General features: G+C 41.2%; 2 protein-coding genes across 2 annotated transcripts in view; one reads left to right on the top strand and one right to left on the bottom strand.

Moving 5' to 3' along the window:
- Positions 1 to 381: 381 nt before the first annotated feature.
- On the bottom strand, positions 382 to 2,439 carry LOC115360786 (cyclin-dependent kinase inhibitor 1C-like). The gene is made up of 3 exons (XM_030053927.1): positions 1,738 to 2,439; positions 1,457 to 1,574; positions 382 to 1,009 (listed from the first exon to the last, which is right to left on the bottom strand). The coding sequence occupies exons 1-2, from the start codon at positions 2,270 to 2,272 to the stop codon at positions 1,459 to 1,461; spliced, it is 651 nt and encodes a 216-aa protein (XP_029909787.1). The 5' UTR covers positions 2,273 to 2,439; the 3' UTR covers positions 382 to 1,009; positions 1,457 to 1,458.
- Positions 2,440 to 9,919: 7,480 nt separating this feature from the next.
- Positions 9,920 to 20,854, top strand: part of ptdss2 (phosphatidylserine synthase 2) — a 31,091-nt gene continuing 20,156 nt past the window's right edge. Inside the window, exons 1-4 of the mRNA XM_030052988.1 lie at positions 9,920 to 10,100; positions 10,650 to 10,997; positions 15,906 to 16,007; positions 19,395 to 19,477. Of these exons, the coding sequence (XP_029908848.1) occupies positions 10,756 to 10,997; positions 15,906 to 16,007; positions 19,395 to 19,477 (427 nt within the window). The 5' untranslated portion in view covers positions 9,920 to 10,100; positions 10,650 to 10,755. The remainder of the gene's footprint in view (positions 10,101 to 10,649; positions 10,998 to 15,905; positions 16,008 to 19,394; positions 19,478 to 20,854) is intronic.

The raw sequence follows: 20,854 nt of genomic DNA, 5'->3' as shown, positions 1-20,854 counted from the left end.
CACTGGGCATGAGAAATACAGGGCTTTCCCTGCAGCAATTACTAGGCTAGGCCCGCACCTTTCATCTTTATGGCTTCCAGCCTCTACACATAGGAAATAACAATTCCAAATAGTTATGCCTATGAACGAATTAGTTGTCTTGGTTTAAAATAAATAATTCAGTAAACACCCTCTAATTCTGTCTTTTGGGATTTAGATGGGTAATAGTCCTCAGCACCAGTGCAAGACAATATTACACAATTTCATTTTCAGGAGGCTGGTGCTTATTTTTAGTAGCCTACATACAAACCACAGAGCTATGAGCTGTTGGACAAAAACATATCAACAAAGCTGATTATAGTTTACACGAAAAATACTTTATTTGCATTCTTTGCAAGACGAAATGAAGGCAGTTTTACGGAAAACGGCTCAGAAACACAAACAATTCTACTTTTTTCAAGTGTGGACTACTATCGAAAGCTACATGATTGCAAAAACATCACAATAATAATAATAATAATAAAAAAAATGTAAATAAAATAAAAATACGCCATTCGGCTAAATCAACAATTTTACAATTATAAAGAAACATAAATAAATTATAAGTTAGAATAGTCTTAAAAAATATACATTTACAGAAACCAGGCATTTAAACAGAAATATACATTTATAGGCTATTGTCTCTATAAAGCTGTACACTTTTGGCCAGTGTAGACAATTTTAAAGTAATTTAGGATTGCACAGATGTTAAAACATTTAACACTGTCGAGTGGCTGAATGCAAAAGCAACCATGAATGCTACATTTGTACTGGATAGAAGTCATTCGGTGGATTTCCCCTCTCTGTCTCTTCCCTGACCGTTCAGTCCTGAGAGTCCGCAATTCAGGCTGCGCTCCGCCGGTCCGCGCAGACACCGAGCAGCGGTCGGGTTTCTCCCACCGCCCCCCTTTGCTCTCCTCCACTCCGGCTTGTAGGGGGGAAAGATCCTCCTCAACATCCTCAAAAGATTCGTGGCAATAGTGCAAAACACCTGAGAAGCGAAGAATATTCGTAAGATTAGGCAAATCCGCCAAAGCAAAAAAGGCAGCCATTCCGAGGAAAGACGTGAGTCAGCTTGGAGGAAACAGGAGACAGCAAATCTCGGAGAAGGCGTCACCCTTTACCCAAGCCTTTTCCCGCCACACCATGACGCAGTTCCCCTCCCCCAGCCTCTAGTATTACTACTGTTACTACTATCACTACTACTGCAGTTTCTCCATGACTGCCTAAAAAACACCCCCCAGTCCCATGTTTAAACCTGCCTGTCTCGTTACCATTATAAGCCCATACTCCAACCGTATATAATGTAAATCACAGATTGGCCTATGTATATACAGAGGCACTTTACAACTGGATGCCCACATCACATTCATTATTATCACCGTTGCTAGAGCGATATATTAATATGGGGTTAAATGTGAACAAGTAAGCCTCATACCTTCAGCGAATTCTCTTTCGTGGGGTTTGTTCCACCGGGTTTGGAGACCTGGAGTGGTGGCAGGCGCTCAAATCATTACACTTCATATCAGCAGCCCTCTTTCGTTTCACGAAGAAGTCTGTAGGAGAGAAGAAATCACGTTTAGAAATCACGGCCATCCCGATAGAGCGAAATTACGCACGAAAGCGAGCAAAAAACAAGGGGGATGTCTGGCTACGAGACGCAACCAAATTCAAACCCCGTTTGTTTCCGTGCACAACTTCAACATGTGTGATAGTTACCTGTGATATGTGTCGTATTGGTGTCAGTAGTGGCCGTCCTCTTGCGTCTAACACACGGAACCTGTCTGCGACTCGACTTCCCTGAGTTGAGTTTGTCTGTGCGGTTCTCCTGGTTGATTTCGGCCGGACAGGGAGTGCTGCTGCTTTCGGGGTCGGCCAAGCGATCCAGTACATCCATACGAGGGCATTCTGGGAGGCCAGAGTCCGGGGAGGGCTTCCCCTTTACGGGCGTAACAACCACTCTGGTTCTCCCGATCTGTACAGAGTCCTGGTAGAAGACCGGGGTCTTATCCACGGGGCTCTCCTCCCACTCGTAATCCCCATCCAGCGGGGTGTTGGCCTCGAAATTAAAGTTCCACCTCTGCTGGTCCCTCTCGGAAATCTCACGCAGCTTAGCTTTCATCTCCCGGTTCAGTTCGTCGTGATCCACTGGTCCGAAGAGGTTGCGACAGACGCCGGTGCGTCTGTGGAGAGGAAAGGTCCGCCTGGCCACAAGCCTCTCCAGAGCGCTGCTCGATAGCTGAACGTTGGACATCTCCAAAGCTCTCCACAAACCCAGTTGGAAACTAATTGGGAAAAAACACGAAGCGCCCGATGTTGTCGATTGATCCCCGATGTGAGGGAAGACTATCAGAGGTTGATGTTTTGTTTGTGTGCGTCCTCGTTCTTCTGTCTGTTTTCGCCACACAATCCTGTTTAAATGTACCTTAGCTGTGCGCCCCGAAGTATATAAGGTCCCTACACTTGGTCGGTCATTGCAGCCACCTCGGACGACGCTCTCATTGGTTCCTGTAGGTCCAGCCCTCACCAGGAAAGCCCACCTCCACCCAGATTTCCCGTCGGCCCCCAGCGCCAAGTTGGCCCTGAGCCGAGCAGAGCGCAGCATTTTGGTGTGTTCACGGAGTGTCAACCAGGATTGAGCTCACCAGTGTCAGTGCGACACTGCTCTGCATTTGGATTTCTGTGCATGGATAAACAGCGGTGATGCATGTGGCCTATGCTTTTTTGCATTTCCTCTCAAAATTTAGACAACGACCTCAACCCCCACCCACCAACACACACACACACACACACACACACACACACACACACACACACACACACACACACACACACACACACACACAGCCACTCCAGAATACATATAGGCTAGTAATATCTGTACCGTTACACGTATCCAGTATCAAAGTCACCAGTAAAATGCAGTCTGGCTTCATGAACAGCCCATATGATAACATTTGGTTCTGCAGAGTTTTGATGACCAAAGTGGCTGCTGGAAAATGTCACAATAAATTAAAGGTAGGCCTATTATGAAACCAATAACTAGTCTGTAGGCGGCATCCTCAGAGCCATCAATCAGAGCGTCAGAAAAAAGTAAGTTTAGCATACTACTTAGTCTAAACGAATGATGGTTGCACCGCAACGCAGAAGATAAAATAGAAGGGATTAGCCACTAGTGTCCGATAATTTCTTCTCAGCGCACCACTCTCTGCAAAACACATTGCTTCAGTGGGGCCCGGGAACCACACAACTATGGGTCACATCTTTACACAGCAGTCCGCAGGCATCTTGCACCCAGACTCCTTTAGGCAAATAAACAAATTGATTTAGCCTACACAGACAGGGGAGGAAGCGTTACTTTCAAAATGAACAACTGCCTTCCTTTGAAATTTGGCAAATTGTTCCACGATTGTAGTTGTTGCCTTTTTTTCTCCAGATAGTGCACAATGATATTTTGGTGAATGATCTCATGTCTAAATGTTTGTGTATAATCAGCCTAGGCCCTTTTTCAAATCGCAAACACATGCACAAAAACTCCCCATGTAAAAATATGACAGATTACCACAATGGTGGAGAACACAGCATAGTTTTGACTGCAAAGTGGCTAAGTGTCCAGACTGCTGACCTGAGAGTAGTCTCGGCAGGGCAACGCCTTTACAGAAGATGAAAGGTGCACTATCGCCTCCTAGTGGCTTAAGTAAGATCGACCAGTTTGGTTTACCTCAGTAACACAATTAAAAACAATGAAAACACTTGACACATGAAGGCTATAAGGAACATTCGCCTATGTACAAATGACTCAAATCTGCATTCAACATGAGGTTCCTTTGTTAGAAAAAGAAAAAACCTACATTGATGAATGATGCATTGAATTATCACACTTCCATTAAAATGAAGTGGGCAAAATTGATGTCAGGGGAGTGATCAGTAGGTGTGAAATGTTATTGAAAATGTTTCTCCCAATCACTAGCAATCTCAGCTCACTAAACTCCAAACCCAGACAAAATTTCTGCATCTGTTATTCATTATTAATATTTCAAACCTGCATGGGTAGACATAATTTCTGGAGACAATGTAGATGATTTTTTTTTAGTCATTGTGATGAATTATTAGATATGAGTCACCCATTTATCACCTTATTGGAGATTTAATTCTGAATGTCCCACTGATGTGACTGTTTTTTTCTTTTCTTTTCTTTTCTTTTCTTTTCTTTTCTTTTCTTTTCTTTTCTTGTCTTGTCTTGTCTTTTCTTTTCTTCATCATAATGCTAAAAATGATGAAATCAGCCAACTTGAAATCTACTTCCAACTGATGCCTCTTACTTAGTCTCTTATCAAAAGACATGAATTTCTCCACTGATCAGGCAGTGTTCACTTAGAGTGACGCAGAAAGGAACTTTGAGCGTGTTTTACATGTTGTGTGTTGATGCCCTCTAGTGGTGATAGTAGAGTGCCGTCTACTATCCTCTTGCCAAGGTGTTCTAAAAACGTCTGTTTTTATACTCTATTGATTTTGTGTTTTATTATCTTAATTTTTATGCATTTGTTCAACCTTTATTTTACCAGTATATTCTCTTGAGACTAAGACCTCTTTTTTCGAGAGTCTGGCCAAATAATGGCCATATTTTCAATGATAGAAAATCAGGCACAATTTTTTAAAATTAATTATTATTATTACTTAACTTTGTAAATACCCATACTGTTATGGCCTGCCATAAGTAAGCTCTTAATGACTCTGTTAAAACCTTTAATTGTGTCCCATGTAAACAAAAACCAGTCATTTGATTAACTGATTGATTATGACAACAAAGACGTCAATTGATCACTGTGATACAATCATATTCATGCTATTTCTTGATGAACTTAATTAACATGTTTGCAGAAGTTATTTGGCCTGTGTGACTAACACATCATCTCATATTTCTCAGTTTCATATTGATTAAAGACTTACACCCAGCTATGGGTGCGACACTTCAGTACCTCAGGCTCAGTTTCACCTTTAGGCAGATATTGTCAGCTGATGTTTTGATGTCAATGGAAATTCAAGGAGAAATTCCATATTCATGATTTCAGAGCCTGTCAGGCTGCGGTTTCATCAGAGCAGCGGGTACAGTCCAGCGAGAAGTGTCATGTTTACAGACCTGTTTGTCTGACAAATGCAACTCCATGCCTCTTTCATCCATATGCAATCTATAGATGCCTCACACACACACACACACACACACACACACACACACACACACACACACATCTCCACTGGCTTAACTTGCTCTTTGACAGAAATGGAAATTCCCTGGAGGCGAATGCATAAGACCCAGTCTTTCTAATGCAAGTTTCTACCAAATTAGGTTGTCTGGTAAGGCAGGTATCCATCCTTTGTTTTCAAAGGTGAAGCCCAAGGAGTCCCTGATGGTGTAACAAATCATCTATTACTGCTTGGACCTCAAGAAAAGAGTTTTTCAGCTCACTGTGTGAAAGGCAGAATTGCAATACAGTTGAACTAAATCAAACTGCACATCTCCAATGTGTGATTAGTTAGAATTCACAGGTTTTAATTGCATTGGATTGCATTTAATTTTCACACAGAAACAAGAGTTTTTCGGGCAAACAAAGTTTAGACAGGCAAGGAATTTGGCTTGGAGGGTTGATCTCCTAGTTCACATTAAACAAATTATTATTCCTGAATCAAAATAATTCATAATTCATAATATCGAATCACAGTACTTTTAGAATCACAGAACATATCGACTCAGCACCCAAGCATTGTGATAGTATCGAATCAGGAGATAAGCATATTGTCCCAGCCCTTGTGCAAAATGTACTTATGTATCAAAAATGAAAGTATTTTCCTCTAAAGATAGATAAAGATACATAAAGTGCTATTTGTTAACCTTTTCCGTATACTGCTGGCTACTTTAAACAATGAAGCACATTTCATAGGCTGATAATATTTAGGGTTGTAAAAGTCTCACAAACATGAAATAAAATGCAAGTACCTTAAAGCTGCATTTAAGCACGTTACTGAGTAAATATACTTAGTTACTTTCCACCTCTGCATGAAAGTATATAAATCATATTAAAAGCTAAAATTTAAGGATTTGCACATGCTCTGCTGGATCCTGACTGAGCTGATGGGAAACTATGGAAGTCAATACTGATAAAGGACATTTTGTTGTGCCTTGGCTGCACATTGAAGTTTATTCTATTCTAAACACAAAAAGAATAAACAGAAATATATACACATCTAAAAATATTGCACAGGCTTCCACAACACACACACACACACACACACACACACACACACACACACACACACCCACATACACATACACACGCACACACTGTCAGCTCTACTGCTCAAACACCGAAAAACAAAAGAAGGGTGTGTGTTCTTACTGTTGCTTTTGTGGCCTTGTTCACACCTGGCTTTAAAATGTGTCTTGAGCAACCCGATCACAAGTGGACAGCTCAGTTGTTGAACCTGTCCTCATGCATTTAGAGGTGTCCACTTGTGATTGGATCATCCAGGATTCATGTTAATGCCAGGTGTGACCAGCACCATTGTTGCTATTGTGGTCGTTTAAGTTAGCTAAAGGTGAACAAAGTGAGTCTTTTGATGCTGTCGCCAGGCTGCAGGCAGCACCACAGGAACTTTGGGAAGGTGAATAGATGGCCATGCATAGATCCAACAACCTCCCACTGACACCTGCACTAAAACCATTGTGTCTGCCTGCTGCCTGGGAAGCTGTGGGTCTTTTGACACACCCAGTGATATGGCCCTTTTCCACTAGTACCTACTCGGCTCGACTCTACTCGGTTTGAGAGCTTTTCCATTAGGTGGTGGTACCTGGTAGCAGATGCTATTTTGGGACCTACTCAGCCGGGGTTCCAAGCAAACTGAGTCGAGCTGAGTCGAGCCGAAATGTGATGTAAACATTGTGCAGGCCACTGATTGGACAGGGAGTGACGACACATGAGAGTGACTCCTTCACGAAAACCAAACCTGGCATTTAAAAAAAAAAAAAAAAAAAAAAAAAAAAAAAACGGCAACAGCAACCCTGCGCATTGATCATCGCTGAAGTTGGCAAAGTCGGAAAATGGCAAGCCAACTGGTACCACGGTCAAATGAAGAGGTGGACACTTTTTTGTGTTTGGTGGCAACTCAAAGAATCTGTCATCAATGATGACTCCATCCATGGTGAGGTGGTACTCAATTGTAATGGAAAACCACCTAAACTGTGTCAAGGCGAGTAGAGTCGAGCCGAGTCGAGCCGAGCAGGTGGAAAAGAGCCAATAGTGACTACTTGGACGACTTATCCACTACTTCCCGAATATCTAATGATCCGGTGTCCAACACTCGGGGGACTATGATAAGAAATTATTTCTTCAGGCCTTTCAAAGAACCTCCTTCAACAACAAATGGGCAGTACAAACAAAGTTCCATGAAATTCGGTTCAATTTGTAAAGGAAAGTGTGAAAAAATGAGGATTCATTTAATTAAAAACAGAAATGGATTTCATGCAAAATCTTACACAAGAAAGTAAATGAACTTGCAAATAGTCCAATGCATGTTCTTACTAGCTATGAAAACAAGGAGATCGATAAAGGCCTGAGAGTGATGTACTTGCAGCTCTGTTTGTGCAACCTCTTTGTTTTTGTTTGGTTATTGAGCTCCATCCACTCCTTCTGTCATGATGCAACACAAATATTTGCTGTTCCAAACTAGACAAATGAAACACTGACATCGACACCTCGGCAGTACACATGGATTTTTGGACCCTTGCGGTTTTGTGATGGGCAAAAAAACTCAAGGACTGACTGCCATTGCCATTGCTTTTATCTGTGGAAAGCAGCCCCATCCAAAAGCAGCAGGAGGAAAATGATGAGAAGGGGGTTATTATTATTTGTGACAAAATATGAAACACATTTATTTGCTGGCTAGTGCATTGTAAAATAGTTTAAAATCCAAATTCCCACATCCTAAAGGGACATACAGTATGTCTCTGCGATGAAATGGTTTCAGCCAAGACATGCTGGATTTTATTTATTTATTTATTTATTATTTAAATGGACTAACTGGTGAATAAAGACTTTTTACCATTCAGTCACAAAGAGTTGCTTGTTTTAGCAGAGGCAAAACAAATTAAAATTGCATAAGTGATGACACTGCTACCATGCAGTGCTTGAAGGTAACCTGTTAATCTTTACCTGTAAAGATGCTTATGCATTATAGATGTGTACTGTTGTCTTGCTGTCCCTTGATCTATTATTTTTCCATTGCCTGGACTTTATCTATTATTCCAGGGGTACTGTACATTCCGTTAAAGCCCTCTCTACTTCCCAGCTCTTGGTTTTGCATTGCTGCCCTGTGACTTGCTCTTTTCAAGGTTGCTTGTAATCATGGGAGTTAAAAACGCTAAGGTTACGCCCTGCACCAGCGAGACAATCAAATGACTTCAGAGTGATTACAGCGATGTTAAGAGAGTATTTTCTGTTCATGAATTTCTCATGAGAATGGTGCTCAAAAGAACGCCGACTGAGGCATCCCAGTGGGGTTGTTTTTAAATGCAAATAGTTTTATATACCAGTCAAACATTAAAAACTGAGGCAAGAGGCAATTAAAGCCTTGGGCTGGTCATGCCATTCATTTACCCTTAGAATAATAAAACCTCTGTCCTCCTAGTTTATTATCTAGTGACCGTTTTGGTTCCAGGCCCTCAATGTGTCTCATACAGCCAGCACACAATGTTGCCTTTGGCTGTGGCAATTTTGCTCTCAACAGCAGGCTCCTCAAAACAGACACACACACACACACACACACGCTTATGTCACAGTTTAACTTGTTAGCATGATGGTAAAGTGACCTGTGCTTTCAATCCCTAGGTCCTTGGCCGGTTTGATCTCACACAAGACAGAGATAAAGGTCATATTGCAACAGCCAAATATAGTTGAGGGATTTTCCCAGTTGGAAATTTGTGTCCTATGGAGAATCTTGTTAATGGATCTTTCAGAGGCTTTGGTGTTTCCTGGCAAAGGTCATAACTGCCCAGTCATGACTGTGCTTGGTTGGAGAGAATTATTTAAAAGCTTTTGACAAGTCTGGCAGTTGTTTACAGCTGGCAAAAATCAAAGTGTGGCTGTAGCTTTATGTTTTGAGTTTGCTGCACCTCGGGTCATGTCATACTGATTAGTTCAAACAACCTGTCTGATAGAGAAGAGGTCATTTGTTTTTCAGCTTAAATTAAATATATTACCATATTCTTTGTGCAATATCTAGATTTCTAGTGACATGACTAGTTTGCCTTAAGTGATGACTCTTTTTGTTTGGAAGATGTCATGCACTTTAGGCCACTGTAACCACTATTTTTTTTTTTTTTTTTTTTTTTTTTTTTGCTGCTGCAAAAAGTGACTGTGATATCAAAGGAATCAGCTAGTTTGTCATAATACGTTATTATCACCGAATCATTAAATAGTTTTTTGGCTTATTTTGTGCTTTGTAATGAGGAAGACTACTGTAGAAATTAATTCTATTTTCTTTGTTTATGGGGGGCTGCTGTCGTCAGAAGGGCACGCTCACGGAAGTGACGACATGCAAATCTACTTCAACAATTACGGCATGCATGGTAAAGTTAGATTTATTTTTCTCACTTGTCGCCCATTGTGAGAAATTCGATATTAAATCTTACATCTACAGTTAAATGACCAGAACAAAACTGCAGAAACACGACTTCTGGGCTAAAGATTGCGCTTTCACAATAAAACAGCGAGAAAAAAAAAAAACACGAGGCTGTTTAGGGCGGCTGTCATGACTTTAATTTTGAAAAATAAACACCGGATGTGTTGTTGTTGCCGCTGATGAGCGTCTCACGCTGGTGAAGACGCCATGCCCACGTGACGTATTTCTGAAGCGGTGGGTCAATCTGTACCTTCACTAGAGGTAGTCTGCAAGGAGTGTGTGACACAGTTGACCGCTGAATTGCTTTTCTTTAACTTACACAGCTAATAACAACCGTCGTCACAGATGTAGCAGCTGCAAGTGAACGTGAACTCACCCAGACTGCAGTAACCTCATAATTTTCACTGGTAAGTAAAGTAATGTTAGCTAACTTAACGACAAAATTACACACCACCATGAATTGGTATTCCTCGTTAGCTAAGGTCATTTCTGACAAAATGGTAAAATACGGGATTGGTTGTTTTTATCAGTTCACCTTTATCAAGCTTGTCAGTTAACTTTGCTGCGATAACAAGGTCAGTGAACGAAAATAGCCCGCTACAAGTAGCTAACGCGGTTAGCTAAGCTGTCTAACCTGACATTAAGGTGGCTTCGTGGTGCAGATACTTAGTCCACCCAACACACATCTGAAAGCCAATTGAGATGCCAGATTGCACACGGGGTTTGGCCCAAACCTCCGCCGACACTTGACAATCTTGCGCAGCTTGCTTTTGCAGAAACGTGTTGAAGTAAGTAGGCGGTGTCAGTGCTGCTGAGGTGACATGTCTATCTATCTGTGTGTGTGTGTGTGTGTGTGTGTGTGTGTGTGTGTGTTTATCGTGCTGGGCGGTGGTTAATTTCCAGGCTTTTTCCTCTGCTCTCCCCCTCTAACATGTGCTTCCTCTGATCACCCCAAGGCACTGGCAGTCACTCGGGTGGGGCTGACACGGATGACAGTGCAGGGAAAGAGAGCCCAGGGATAACCAGATCACACAGGATATTGTTGAGGCAGTCGGTAAAGCCATGACCAAGCCCGAGTCAAAGAAAAGCGGCATGGCCATGGCCACCGGCAAGTGTGCCAGCACCGCAGTCTCCGAGGAGCTGATCAATAACGGTTCAGTGGAGCCCGCCTTGTCCCCAAGCTGTCAGGAGCAGGGCACACCGACCAAACCCAGGACTATGAAGCAGATGTCCAGGGAGAGCCTCTCTTCTCGGAGAAACACAGAGTGTGAGGTCTTCGATGACGGGACCAACACCTTTTTCTGGTGAGTTAATGCCTTTGCTTTCCAGCTATGCATATCAGTACCTGTTCATTATCAATATGCTAATGTGATTGTGTAGAGAAAGCAGTGATAATCTTGTTTGTCAATGCCCTACACCACAGTACTTAAAATTCATTTTCCTGTAGACTGAGGAATGTGTTTGGTGACAGCACGATGGGCTTAGGTTTTCAAGGTGAACTGAAAGGCAGGCTGAAGTGACAGGATCCTCCATCTGTCCACCAGTCACCACAGCTACTGTGACCTTGTAGTTTATCTTGACACCTAAAGAGTGACTTATTTGATAAGCCAGCTCAAGTCAAACTGAAATACAGTCTGATGAAATTGTCTAAAAGTCTGATGATAGCAAGGAATTGCAATCTGAGAAATCTGTCAAGCTCACCTCACAGCTCATCACTTTTAAATGTGCACAGCCAATGTTTGCCGTGCCTTTCACGGATGCTTTATGTTGCACATCCCCACTCAGGGCTTGTTCTTGACAAGCTGATAGCTAATATTCCAGCCTGCAGCTTCAGCAGAAAGAGCTCCAAGAGAGGCTTTAAGTCAAGACAGAAACTCCATCTGTGTGGTGAGCAACATGAATCGGGGGTGTTTGCTCTAAATGACAAAGACACACAACAAATGCACTGTGTTGAAATGTGCTAGGTTGCCGGTGCTGTCATGTGGATGGCATGAGACTAGGCTAGAGTTGTGACATTTTTTCCTCAGTCTCCTTTGATGTGTGGCTAGCAAGGCCCTTCAACCTGTCACTCCAGCAGCACTTAAGCATGAGTAAGTGTATGTGTGTGTGGTTGTTGGTGTGGGTTGGCACTGCTTTGTCTCTGTGTAGGCAGTAGAAGGATCGACTCTGTGCTGGGCTATCCAATATCTTTGGCAAGAGAAGAGACCAGTCCTGTAAGATAGGAGCCATAATGGGGATTTCTCATTATTGTGTTACATTATTTACATCCAGGTTTCATTTTCACTCCACAAGACTGGAACCAAAGAGGGAGGCTTTACGAAGTGCAGCATTTTCTTTTTAAATCTATGCATCTAAGTATGAAATATGGCCCAGCAGCCCTCAAAATGTGTGTATGACCTTGCTGTATCCAAATATCATGATGAATTGTTAAATGTGATTCTGATAGATTTTTAGGCTATAGGTAGGGATTTCAGAAGAATTGATACTTAGGTAACAAGTCAATATCAACATTTTGAAAATGATACCAGTACTAGTGATTTTAGACAGCAGAACAATGTTGTTCTGCTGTCTAAACATGTTGCACCACCTCAACCCTAATTTATTAAAAAATGGTTTCTAAAAAGAGAAGACGCCTTGACTGGGCTAGAAATACAGTCCACAAAGATGGTGCTCTTAACAGGTTTATATGCATTGTATTTCAGTGTCATGAGTTCTCCAAATGCATGTGCAAATGCATTCATTTAAGTTGATGGAAATGATGTGCAAATTAGGTTAATGGAAATTGGGTTCTCCTCCAGCCAGATATACAGTATGCAACAATCACGGTGCAGCATGTTGTTTTTCAGTGGAGTCACATGTTTGGCTAGTTTATGTAATAGTTAAATTTGTTGGGACCCCAGGGGTCTGTTTTTGGCCTTGTTGTGTTTGCTCTATATGTGTTTCCTCAAGGGCATCTTATCAGCAGCTGTGAAGGTATATCTTAGCATGGCTGTGCAGACAATTTACAGCTTTACCTACCATGTAGTCCGGAAAAGTGTGAACACTTGACAGTTTTACACAGTTGTTTAATTTCCATCAAGATAAGATTACCTAACAACGTCCACCAATTTAACACAGACAAGACAGAGGTAGCCATTATTACTCTTAACAGTATTCTTTCCAAGGTCACTGCATAGGTATCCTCTCTCCATCTGTACAGTCTAACCTTTGAAATCTAGGTGTTCTCTTTGACCAGGCAAATTCTTTTGATGGTCATATGAATTCACTGAATTGGTCCTGTTACTTTTCATTGAGAAACATCACCAAGACTCAGGTTTGTCAATCCCGAGTGATATCCCTTTGCAGTTAAGAACTGTGTGGACTCTTTTGTGGACTCACTTTTAAAAAGCAGCTGTTTGAGAGTATGTTTGCTTTATTTATTTAGCCCTTGTTTCACACTGAGAACCAAAGTGCATCTCTGGTTGTCAGGATGCCCACCTTTAATCTTAGTGGTGAATTTTCTGGTAGGTTGCCTGCCTCTTATTGCAAATGGGTGGTTTTTCTGCTGCGTTTGTCCTCCCCCGTGTGTATTGCGTAGTTGTCAAGCAAGAGAAGAGCCAGGCTGTCCCCTGTGACTCCTGCCAAACAGGTTGGATAAGTAGGTGGAGCAGGGAGGAAATGCTTATGATAACCTTGCTTTCCCTCTTCAGGGATCTCAATACTTCAACGCCAAGTACTGATATGAAATATCAGTGTTACACCCTTGCTACACTTATGATATCAAATACCTTTACGAATCTTAGCTTCTGTGTTACTAATGACATATCAAAACTGAAACTTGTGCTGGTAGCGCCCATTTTAGAACAATGCCCATATATAAAGAATAAAATATGACAGGTGAAAGATTGGCTTTGTGGTTTGTAAGGTGCCCAGTAGCTCCTGTCTTTGCCCTCCATATTTTTTAACAAGGTGCCATGAGTCCTCAGACACGTTTAGCATTGGAAGGTAAAATTGTTGCATTGTGACAACCATCCTCCAACACTACAGGCGCTCTCTCTAGAAGCTCCCACTGCTTAGAGTCCCATTAGTCTGTTTCCCCCTCTGTTGCCTTGTGCTGCTGCTCTCCTCCGGGTTTTAATGATTGAGAGCTTTACAAGCAGATTGAGCAACCTATGAACGGTGCTGTTACTAAAGCATATAGGCTACCAAGGGCTACATCTACTTAGTTACTTTATTTTCCTCTGTCAAACAAGTGTACATGCATTATCTGCCTCCATTCCAGAGTATACAAAGGCAGCAACGTTATTTAGCTCCTGTGGCCTTGAAAATTTCTTCAGGACAAACACTCTATTATTTTCCCTTCTTCTCACTGAAAATCCGTGGAGTTGTTTGTTATATATGTTATTGTGAATGCTGTTGCCTGATATGGGAGTTACAAGCCATAGGCAAACTGGCTGTTTTTTTTTTTTTATCATGGCCTCATTACTGTTCAACACGTCTGTCCATAGTTTCAGAGGAGAATTTGATGCATATGTGTTTACTGTAGCCTGAGATGTTTCCGCATCGGCTCAGGCGACATCTTTAGTAGGCAGTGGGGCTGCAACTAACAATTCCTTTTGGATTTCGATTATTTTTTCAGTTAATAAGATAATCATTTTTTTAAAAAAATTAAAATGTTAACAGTAATGGCAGATTTCTATTACAAGTTACCAGCACCAGAAGCAGTATTTTAAAATTGCTTACTTTGTCTGTCCAGCAGCCCAAAAGCCAAAAGTGTTAATTTTGTACCTATGTGAAATGTAGACAAGCCAGCAAACCTTAGTATATGTAAAGCTCTAACTAGCAGCTGTTTATTATATTGACTCGATAATTATTGAAATTAAAGTTGACTTAATTTTCTGCCGGTCATTTAAGCTCTACTGGGCAGCAAATGTGTGAATAGAGGTTTAGGACAGACCTCAGCACCGAGTAAGGCTATTATAAGTGAGGCTGTGCTGTTAATAGATTTGATTCATTTGTCTTAACATATCCACTTATCCACCTGTGTTTCTCAAACCATCAGGACTAATTAAATTAATAAAAACTGTCATTTGAGTAACTGGAACACATTCGGAAGACTTACACACTTAAAACTCACTTTCAAATCCTTAAGTGTAAAAGAAATTTCCCTTTAGGTGATCAATTTGCCTCTGGGGCTCTGGATGATTGGTGACATCCTTAAATTTGTAAATCTACAATAAACTACAGATTTCTAATTTCATTATTGTGGAGCGATGTTAAACATGGCTCACATAATAGAGGTGCCATCCTCAATGTTCATTAAAATTCTTTATTGCTTGTTTTGCTCTCCATTATAAACCCTGTAGAAAGAATTGCTTTCTCTTCTGGGATCATTAAACTTAATCTTACCTTTGGAGCTATTTGTACAGCTCAGTGAGAGGGTTTGTTTCCTGCTGTGGATACATGCAAAAAAAATCTAAGCTGTGAGGCACTTTGAATAAAAGTGTCAGCAACATGGCATATGTTTCAAATTTAATAGGCCAGAAATATCCTGCATGAAATCTGCCTCACAGGTCGATTTTTGACATTCCACCAGAAAACGTGTACACAAGCTGTTTTCACTTTTTAATCTTAATTTTACCTGAAACAGATATGGGTTCAGTGACTCAATAACTCTACAAGTCATTCATTTCTTTGTTTCATTAAGTTCTGCTGCTGTTGACCACCTAACAATGCTGCAGTTCATACTTTTCCCTTAATTTTCATTTGTACATTTTCCATCACATTCCTAAATTGAAATTATTAATATGCTGTTTTCCTGTTTGTAAACTATTTTTATTACTACTATTGCTGATGCACTGGAACGGTTTGAGTTTTGTGTTATCTAAGTCGACCCCTTCTATCTTTACTTATATTTGCTTAAACATATTTTTGATAAAGGCAAAGCATGTCTAAACATTAGGACAATCTCTATCTAAAAATCAACAGTGTGCTCTCAGTGTTAAGTGTAGTGCACTAATGTTACTCTTTCCTCCTGCTTTGTCCCATGGTGACATTGAATTGCATCAGCAGATGTCCTTTTCCCCCAGTGGCCTGTAGATTTATTATTCTTGTGTGTATTTCTACAAATGTCAGTAATCTCACTCTCTTCACCCATCTTTTCCTCTCTGTCCCCTGTCATTCACTCCCATTCTCCTCACTACTTCCACCTCTCCCTCCCTGGCTCTCTGCAGGCGAGCGCATACGGTGACAGTGTTGTTCATTCTGACCTGCGCCCTGGTCTACGTTACGCTGTTGGAGGAGACACCCCAGGACACGGCCTACAACACCAAGAGGTCAGCAGGCAGTGCTCATCACCTCACCCTCTTTCTGGTTCACGCTTAGAGCCAGAACCCAGCAGGGCCCGACTGGATTTGATGACATTGGGTTGATTTAATCGCTGTTTTGGCCAGGCTAGAGTTCAGAAAATTTAAGTTTGAGTTGTGAGTCAAGTTGGGTACAAATGGTGATTCCTATCAATATGTGGTAAATTTGCTCAAACCACACAGCCCCCAGTGACATAGGCACTAACAACCACTTTGTCCTCAGTAACACAGTAACACACTGTTAGTGCTCTGACTTTTATGTACCAACAAGGGAAACTTTTATCTATTTTTGCATAACTAACAGAGAGTCAGCAATACTTTTTCTCAGGAGAAATTGCCATTCAGGTTCAGTTGAGATTATACAACAAAAACAGCTGGTAAGCACAAAGATTAACATCTCACCTTTTACACAATTTGGCATAAAGCCACTCAGCTACGTGAGCATGGATGAGACACAAAACTGTCTTGTGGCTTGGAGATGAATCACTTCCTTCTTCTTTGGCCCTCACAGTCTACCCAGCTGGCACCTATTCAAGGCCACATGGTAGCGTAACGTTGCGCTTTAAAACTATAAAGCCATGTTTCTTTTAAACTGCTGCAAAAATAAAGTTGCAAAATACTTGGGCATCAAATGATTCTGTTTCAAGATTTTGCCCAGCTTATTTTATGTTTCGCTTAGAAGACGGAAGAAACAAAGCAAGAGTATTTGATGCCTTAAGGCATCAAAGTCCGTTTTTTTGACATATTGTATGACAACATCATACATATTCTGTATCTACTGGTTGCAGTGCTTCATTGAGGCTACATCACACTCCTGTTGAGTGAGAAATATTCAAATCCAAGACATCAGATAGACAATATCTAGATGACATCATTTTATACACATTTCCTTGTAATTCACCAGGACATATTTGGTATCTTTAAAAACTTTGGGATTTCCAGTAGAATTTAAATTGAAGTCCTGCGGGGATGACCAAAGCAGCGTGCATTTACAATAATGAAAACACCAATTGAACTGGCAGGCTTGAAGAGGCTGATCACTTCACAGCTGACCCAGCCTATTGCCAGTGTTTGTTGACTTCACTGATGCTTGTGAACTGATTGAGGCTGGTTTGGCGGCAGCCCTCTCAGCACTGAGCTCCGCTCTGTTCTCTGGACCCATGATTCAACCTGAATGAGTCCTTGGAGGTTGTGTGCCAAGCCATGGAAGAGCATGGCAGCATGGAGTCTGCATAGCTTTCAGTCAAGCAGAATTTGACTGGAAAGAGAGTTCCTTAATTCAAGGCTTGTGACGATGACACATTTTGATGGTTTTTTTTCTTTTGTCTTTGCATTTTTGCAGTGGAAGATTTAAAGGCCTAGAGGTGTATTGAATGTCTGTGGGAGGTGTTTGGAGTAACACAACATACCTGCATAATTGGTGTTTGTGTGAATATTCTGTGTATGCGTGTTTGTATTTGTTTGAGATTGTGCAGACAGAGGGATTGTGGGACCGCTCTTAACAGGATTTGTCGCTGTCAGTGCGGTCTTGTTCATCGGGATAAAGATAAGGAGCTTCTTCCTGGCAACTGAGTTCACGCCACTTCTTTATATAAACTCAATCTTTCTTGCTCAATCCCTTTGCTCTTTAATATCCTCACTTGCTCACACTTTCCTCCTTCTTCACACTAACTCCATCAGTTACTCCATTTTCCCCCACACATGCATTCTTGCTGACATGTTTTTCCTCAATTTCAACACACACTGCGTCATGTACACTTATTCTCGTGTACACACACTCTACACATCTTGGCAGGCAGTGGCTCTATCCTCGCCTCTTCACTCTTAAGTCCAGAGTAACATCTTTGTCTTATCCCCTGCCTTACATTTTTCTGATCTGCACACAACACAGATAAGTGGCATCATGTCCTGACAGCAGCAGGTTCAGATCAGTCTTTCAGTGAGAAAGAAGGAATCGGGAATAAGGAACAGCCTAAAGAAAGCTTTTGAGATAAGCGTCCAGTTTTATTTCATAGTAAATAAAGTGCTGAGTTTTGGTGCTCCGTAGGGTTGAAAGGTATGGTAAAAATCATGTTGCAATTACTTGGACAGATATTGCAATAGCAATGTGATTCCCTATTTTATTGGGGATAAAAAATTTTTGCATTTTAATTATCTTTTTAATTATCTTTTTCTAAAAAACTGATGATGATGTAATCTTTGCTGGCATCTGTGCCAAACAAACAAACCCCTCTGGTGCATAGCGGTCACTACAGTGGACAGCTGTTTAAAAGTCATTTTCTCCTAAATGCAATGGTTTCTATGGTGGAATTGCATATCAGCTGTTAGAATGCTCTCTGCTGCTCCCCTCCATCGAGGTTTATGCAGAGACTGTCAGTTCTTGTTGCTGAAAACATATTAATACTAGTATCATGACATGGTAATACCAGTGCTGGATCCTTAAAGAAGTATGGAGACTCACAAAAATGTTCATGCCCTAAGAAGAGTAAAAACACAAAATCTTGACTCAGGCTTTCATAATTCATGCATCAGAGGGTTAATTATATCTGGAGAATACAATTTAATGGCCAGGGCATCTCATTAGCGCCATAATACTTCATTTATGATGTTATTTTGTCACACATTTTTAAAGTGGCACAGCTCGCTGATCTTGTGACTTCATTTTGCTTGACTTGGTGAAACCACCTGGTTGTACCCCAGCTGTAGTGTCACTTTAAGCCACAAAATGGCCAGAGCAATCAGGGTCTTGAGAAAGAACTACAGGTGTAGCTTAGATGATGCTGACAGTGAAAAGTGCAGAATTAAAAAGAAAAAAAAAAGAAACACAAAACAGCAAGAATTTTGTACCAATATGCTTACAAGCCAGCAATATACTGGTCAGCATGCTTTATCAGTTTCACCATTACAGTTGCTAATGTTTGGCTTTGGTGCTCTCATACTGTGTCACATGATTCATTTGTCTGATTGGATTACTTAGCTAATGATAGACACATCAGATTGTTGATGTAATCACCTGCTACCTGTATTTTTCTAAATGTCTGTTGCCTGTTGAAACAAAAACACAGTATGGCTGTGGCAGGCCAACACGTTTCACCTTAATCAGAAAAGTGTTTTTGAAGTCTGGAAGTGATTTCAGTCCACAAAAATGCATTCACAAGAGTGTTTGGAGTTTTCAGATACATAGTAACAAAGTTTTTGTTAGCAAAGGTCCGGGGCCTTAAGACATTTAATTCAAAATCCAAATCGAAGTCCTTTTGTGTAAATAATGTCATGAATGGAAATGGTTTACTGTTTTTGAAATAAAGTATCAATTGTACTTGAATGTATTTATATATTTTTGCCTGTTTGCTCCTGCAGAGGGATTGTGGCCAGCATCCTAGTGTTCCTCTGCTTTGGAGTGACCCAAGCCAAAGATGGCCCCTTCACCCGACCACATCCTGGTAAGAAAATCCCATGTAAACAAACAGAATCAAACCTATGCAATGCAAGCCTTCCTTTCCCAATTTCACGGCAACATTTTTAGCTTTTTGCTGTCGTATGTCCAAATCATGCTGCCTTTTTCCAGTCTTTGGAAGTCACAGGAAATATGGTCATGCATTTTGTGCTATGCAGGGTAAAATTTTCACTAAGAGCTTGATTTAGTGCTTCCTGACTGCACTTAGAATATGTCAAAGGTACATATGTCTGCCTTGTCATATTAGGCATGCAAAGGAAACCACCGGACTGCATTTAGTGGGCCTACAAACAACCTTCCCTGCATCAAAAAACCTTGTTAACAGAGATAAATCTGTCCTTCACTTGATAAGTAGTTTAATACCACCAGGGCAAGCCCAGGTGTTGAATCTGACTCTGTAATAGAGTATTGATTACCTCTCCCATCCCCCTCCTGTGCAAATGAGTCTGTCTGGAAACCCTGAGAGCACTTGCCGTCACTTCAATCAATAATGACTATTGGGAATCTTAGGTTATTTTCCAATATGAGATAGAGATCCCCTTTTAGAGTGCTGGGAGTATAAGTGTACACCAGCTAGCTATAGGTAGTTGCCAAAACAAAGGCATCTGATTAAGTGAGGTAAAAGTTGAAAGCAAGCAGGGTGTGTTTTCCTGGCATGTCCACTCAGCCTCTTAGAGAATTAGGTAAACAGCAGGAGATACAAATCCATTTGGATGATCATCTTCATCCTGTGTTGAAGCCTTTCTATCTTGATGATGACAGTGGTAATATAGCCCCACAGTACAAGGCTGCAGAGGAATTCTTGATGATGAATTCTTTTACTGCATGAAAATGGTGCAATGTGCAATCTAGAGCTGTGCAAAAAAAATTGATATAGCTGAGTATTGCAATGTTATTTTTAGAGATGCTATATTGGTTTCTCACCCCTTTTTTAAATTTGTTCTGTTATACACTTCATGACATGTACATTTTTATGCATTGTGTTAAGTAAGCAGGCGTGACCTGAAAGCTGTGGTTCGCTGCCATTGTGATCGATGGCAAAAAAATAAAAGTATTTGAATACACTATGCATCGTCTCTTAACGTGAACAAATCCACTGTGGCTTGGCTGTAGCGCACCCACACTTGCCTCAAAAAAAAAGCTGAATGCAGAGTCCATTCTCCGTACAGTGACATGCCCAGATTAAGAACCCCGTGGGATGTGTGTCGCTCTCAGATGCAGGAGACTTTTGCTGCTCCATAATATCAGTCTGTGTGCCAGCATATATAACTGACAGGAATGTGACCCCCTGACGGTTGATATAAGCTACCTTTGTTGTATTCTCCGTTCTCACCAGAACATGATGTCCCCTGAGAAACGGAAA

The sequence above is a fragment of the Myripristis murdjan genome, chromosome 6 (genome assembly GCF_902150065.1).
Source record: "Myripristis murdjan chromosome 6, fMyrMur1.1, whole genome shotgun sequence".
Lineage (NCBI taxonomy): Eukaryota > Metazoa > Chordata > Actinopteri > Holocentriformes > Holocentridae > Myripristis > Myripristis murdjan.
The sequence above is the reverse complement of the archived record's forward strand: the minus strand, read 5'-3'. Positions and strand labels throughout refer to the sequence as shown.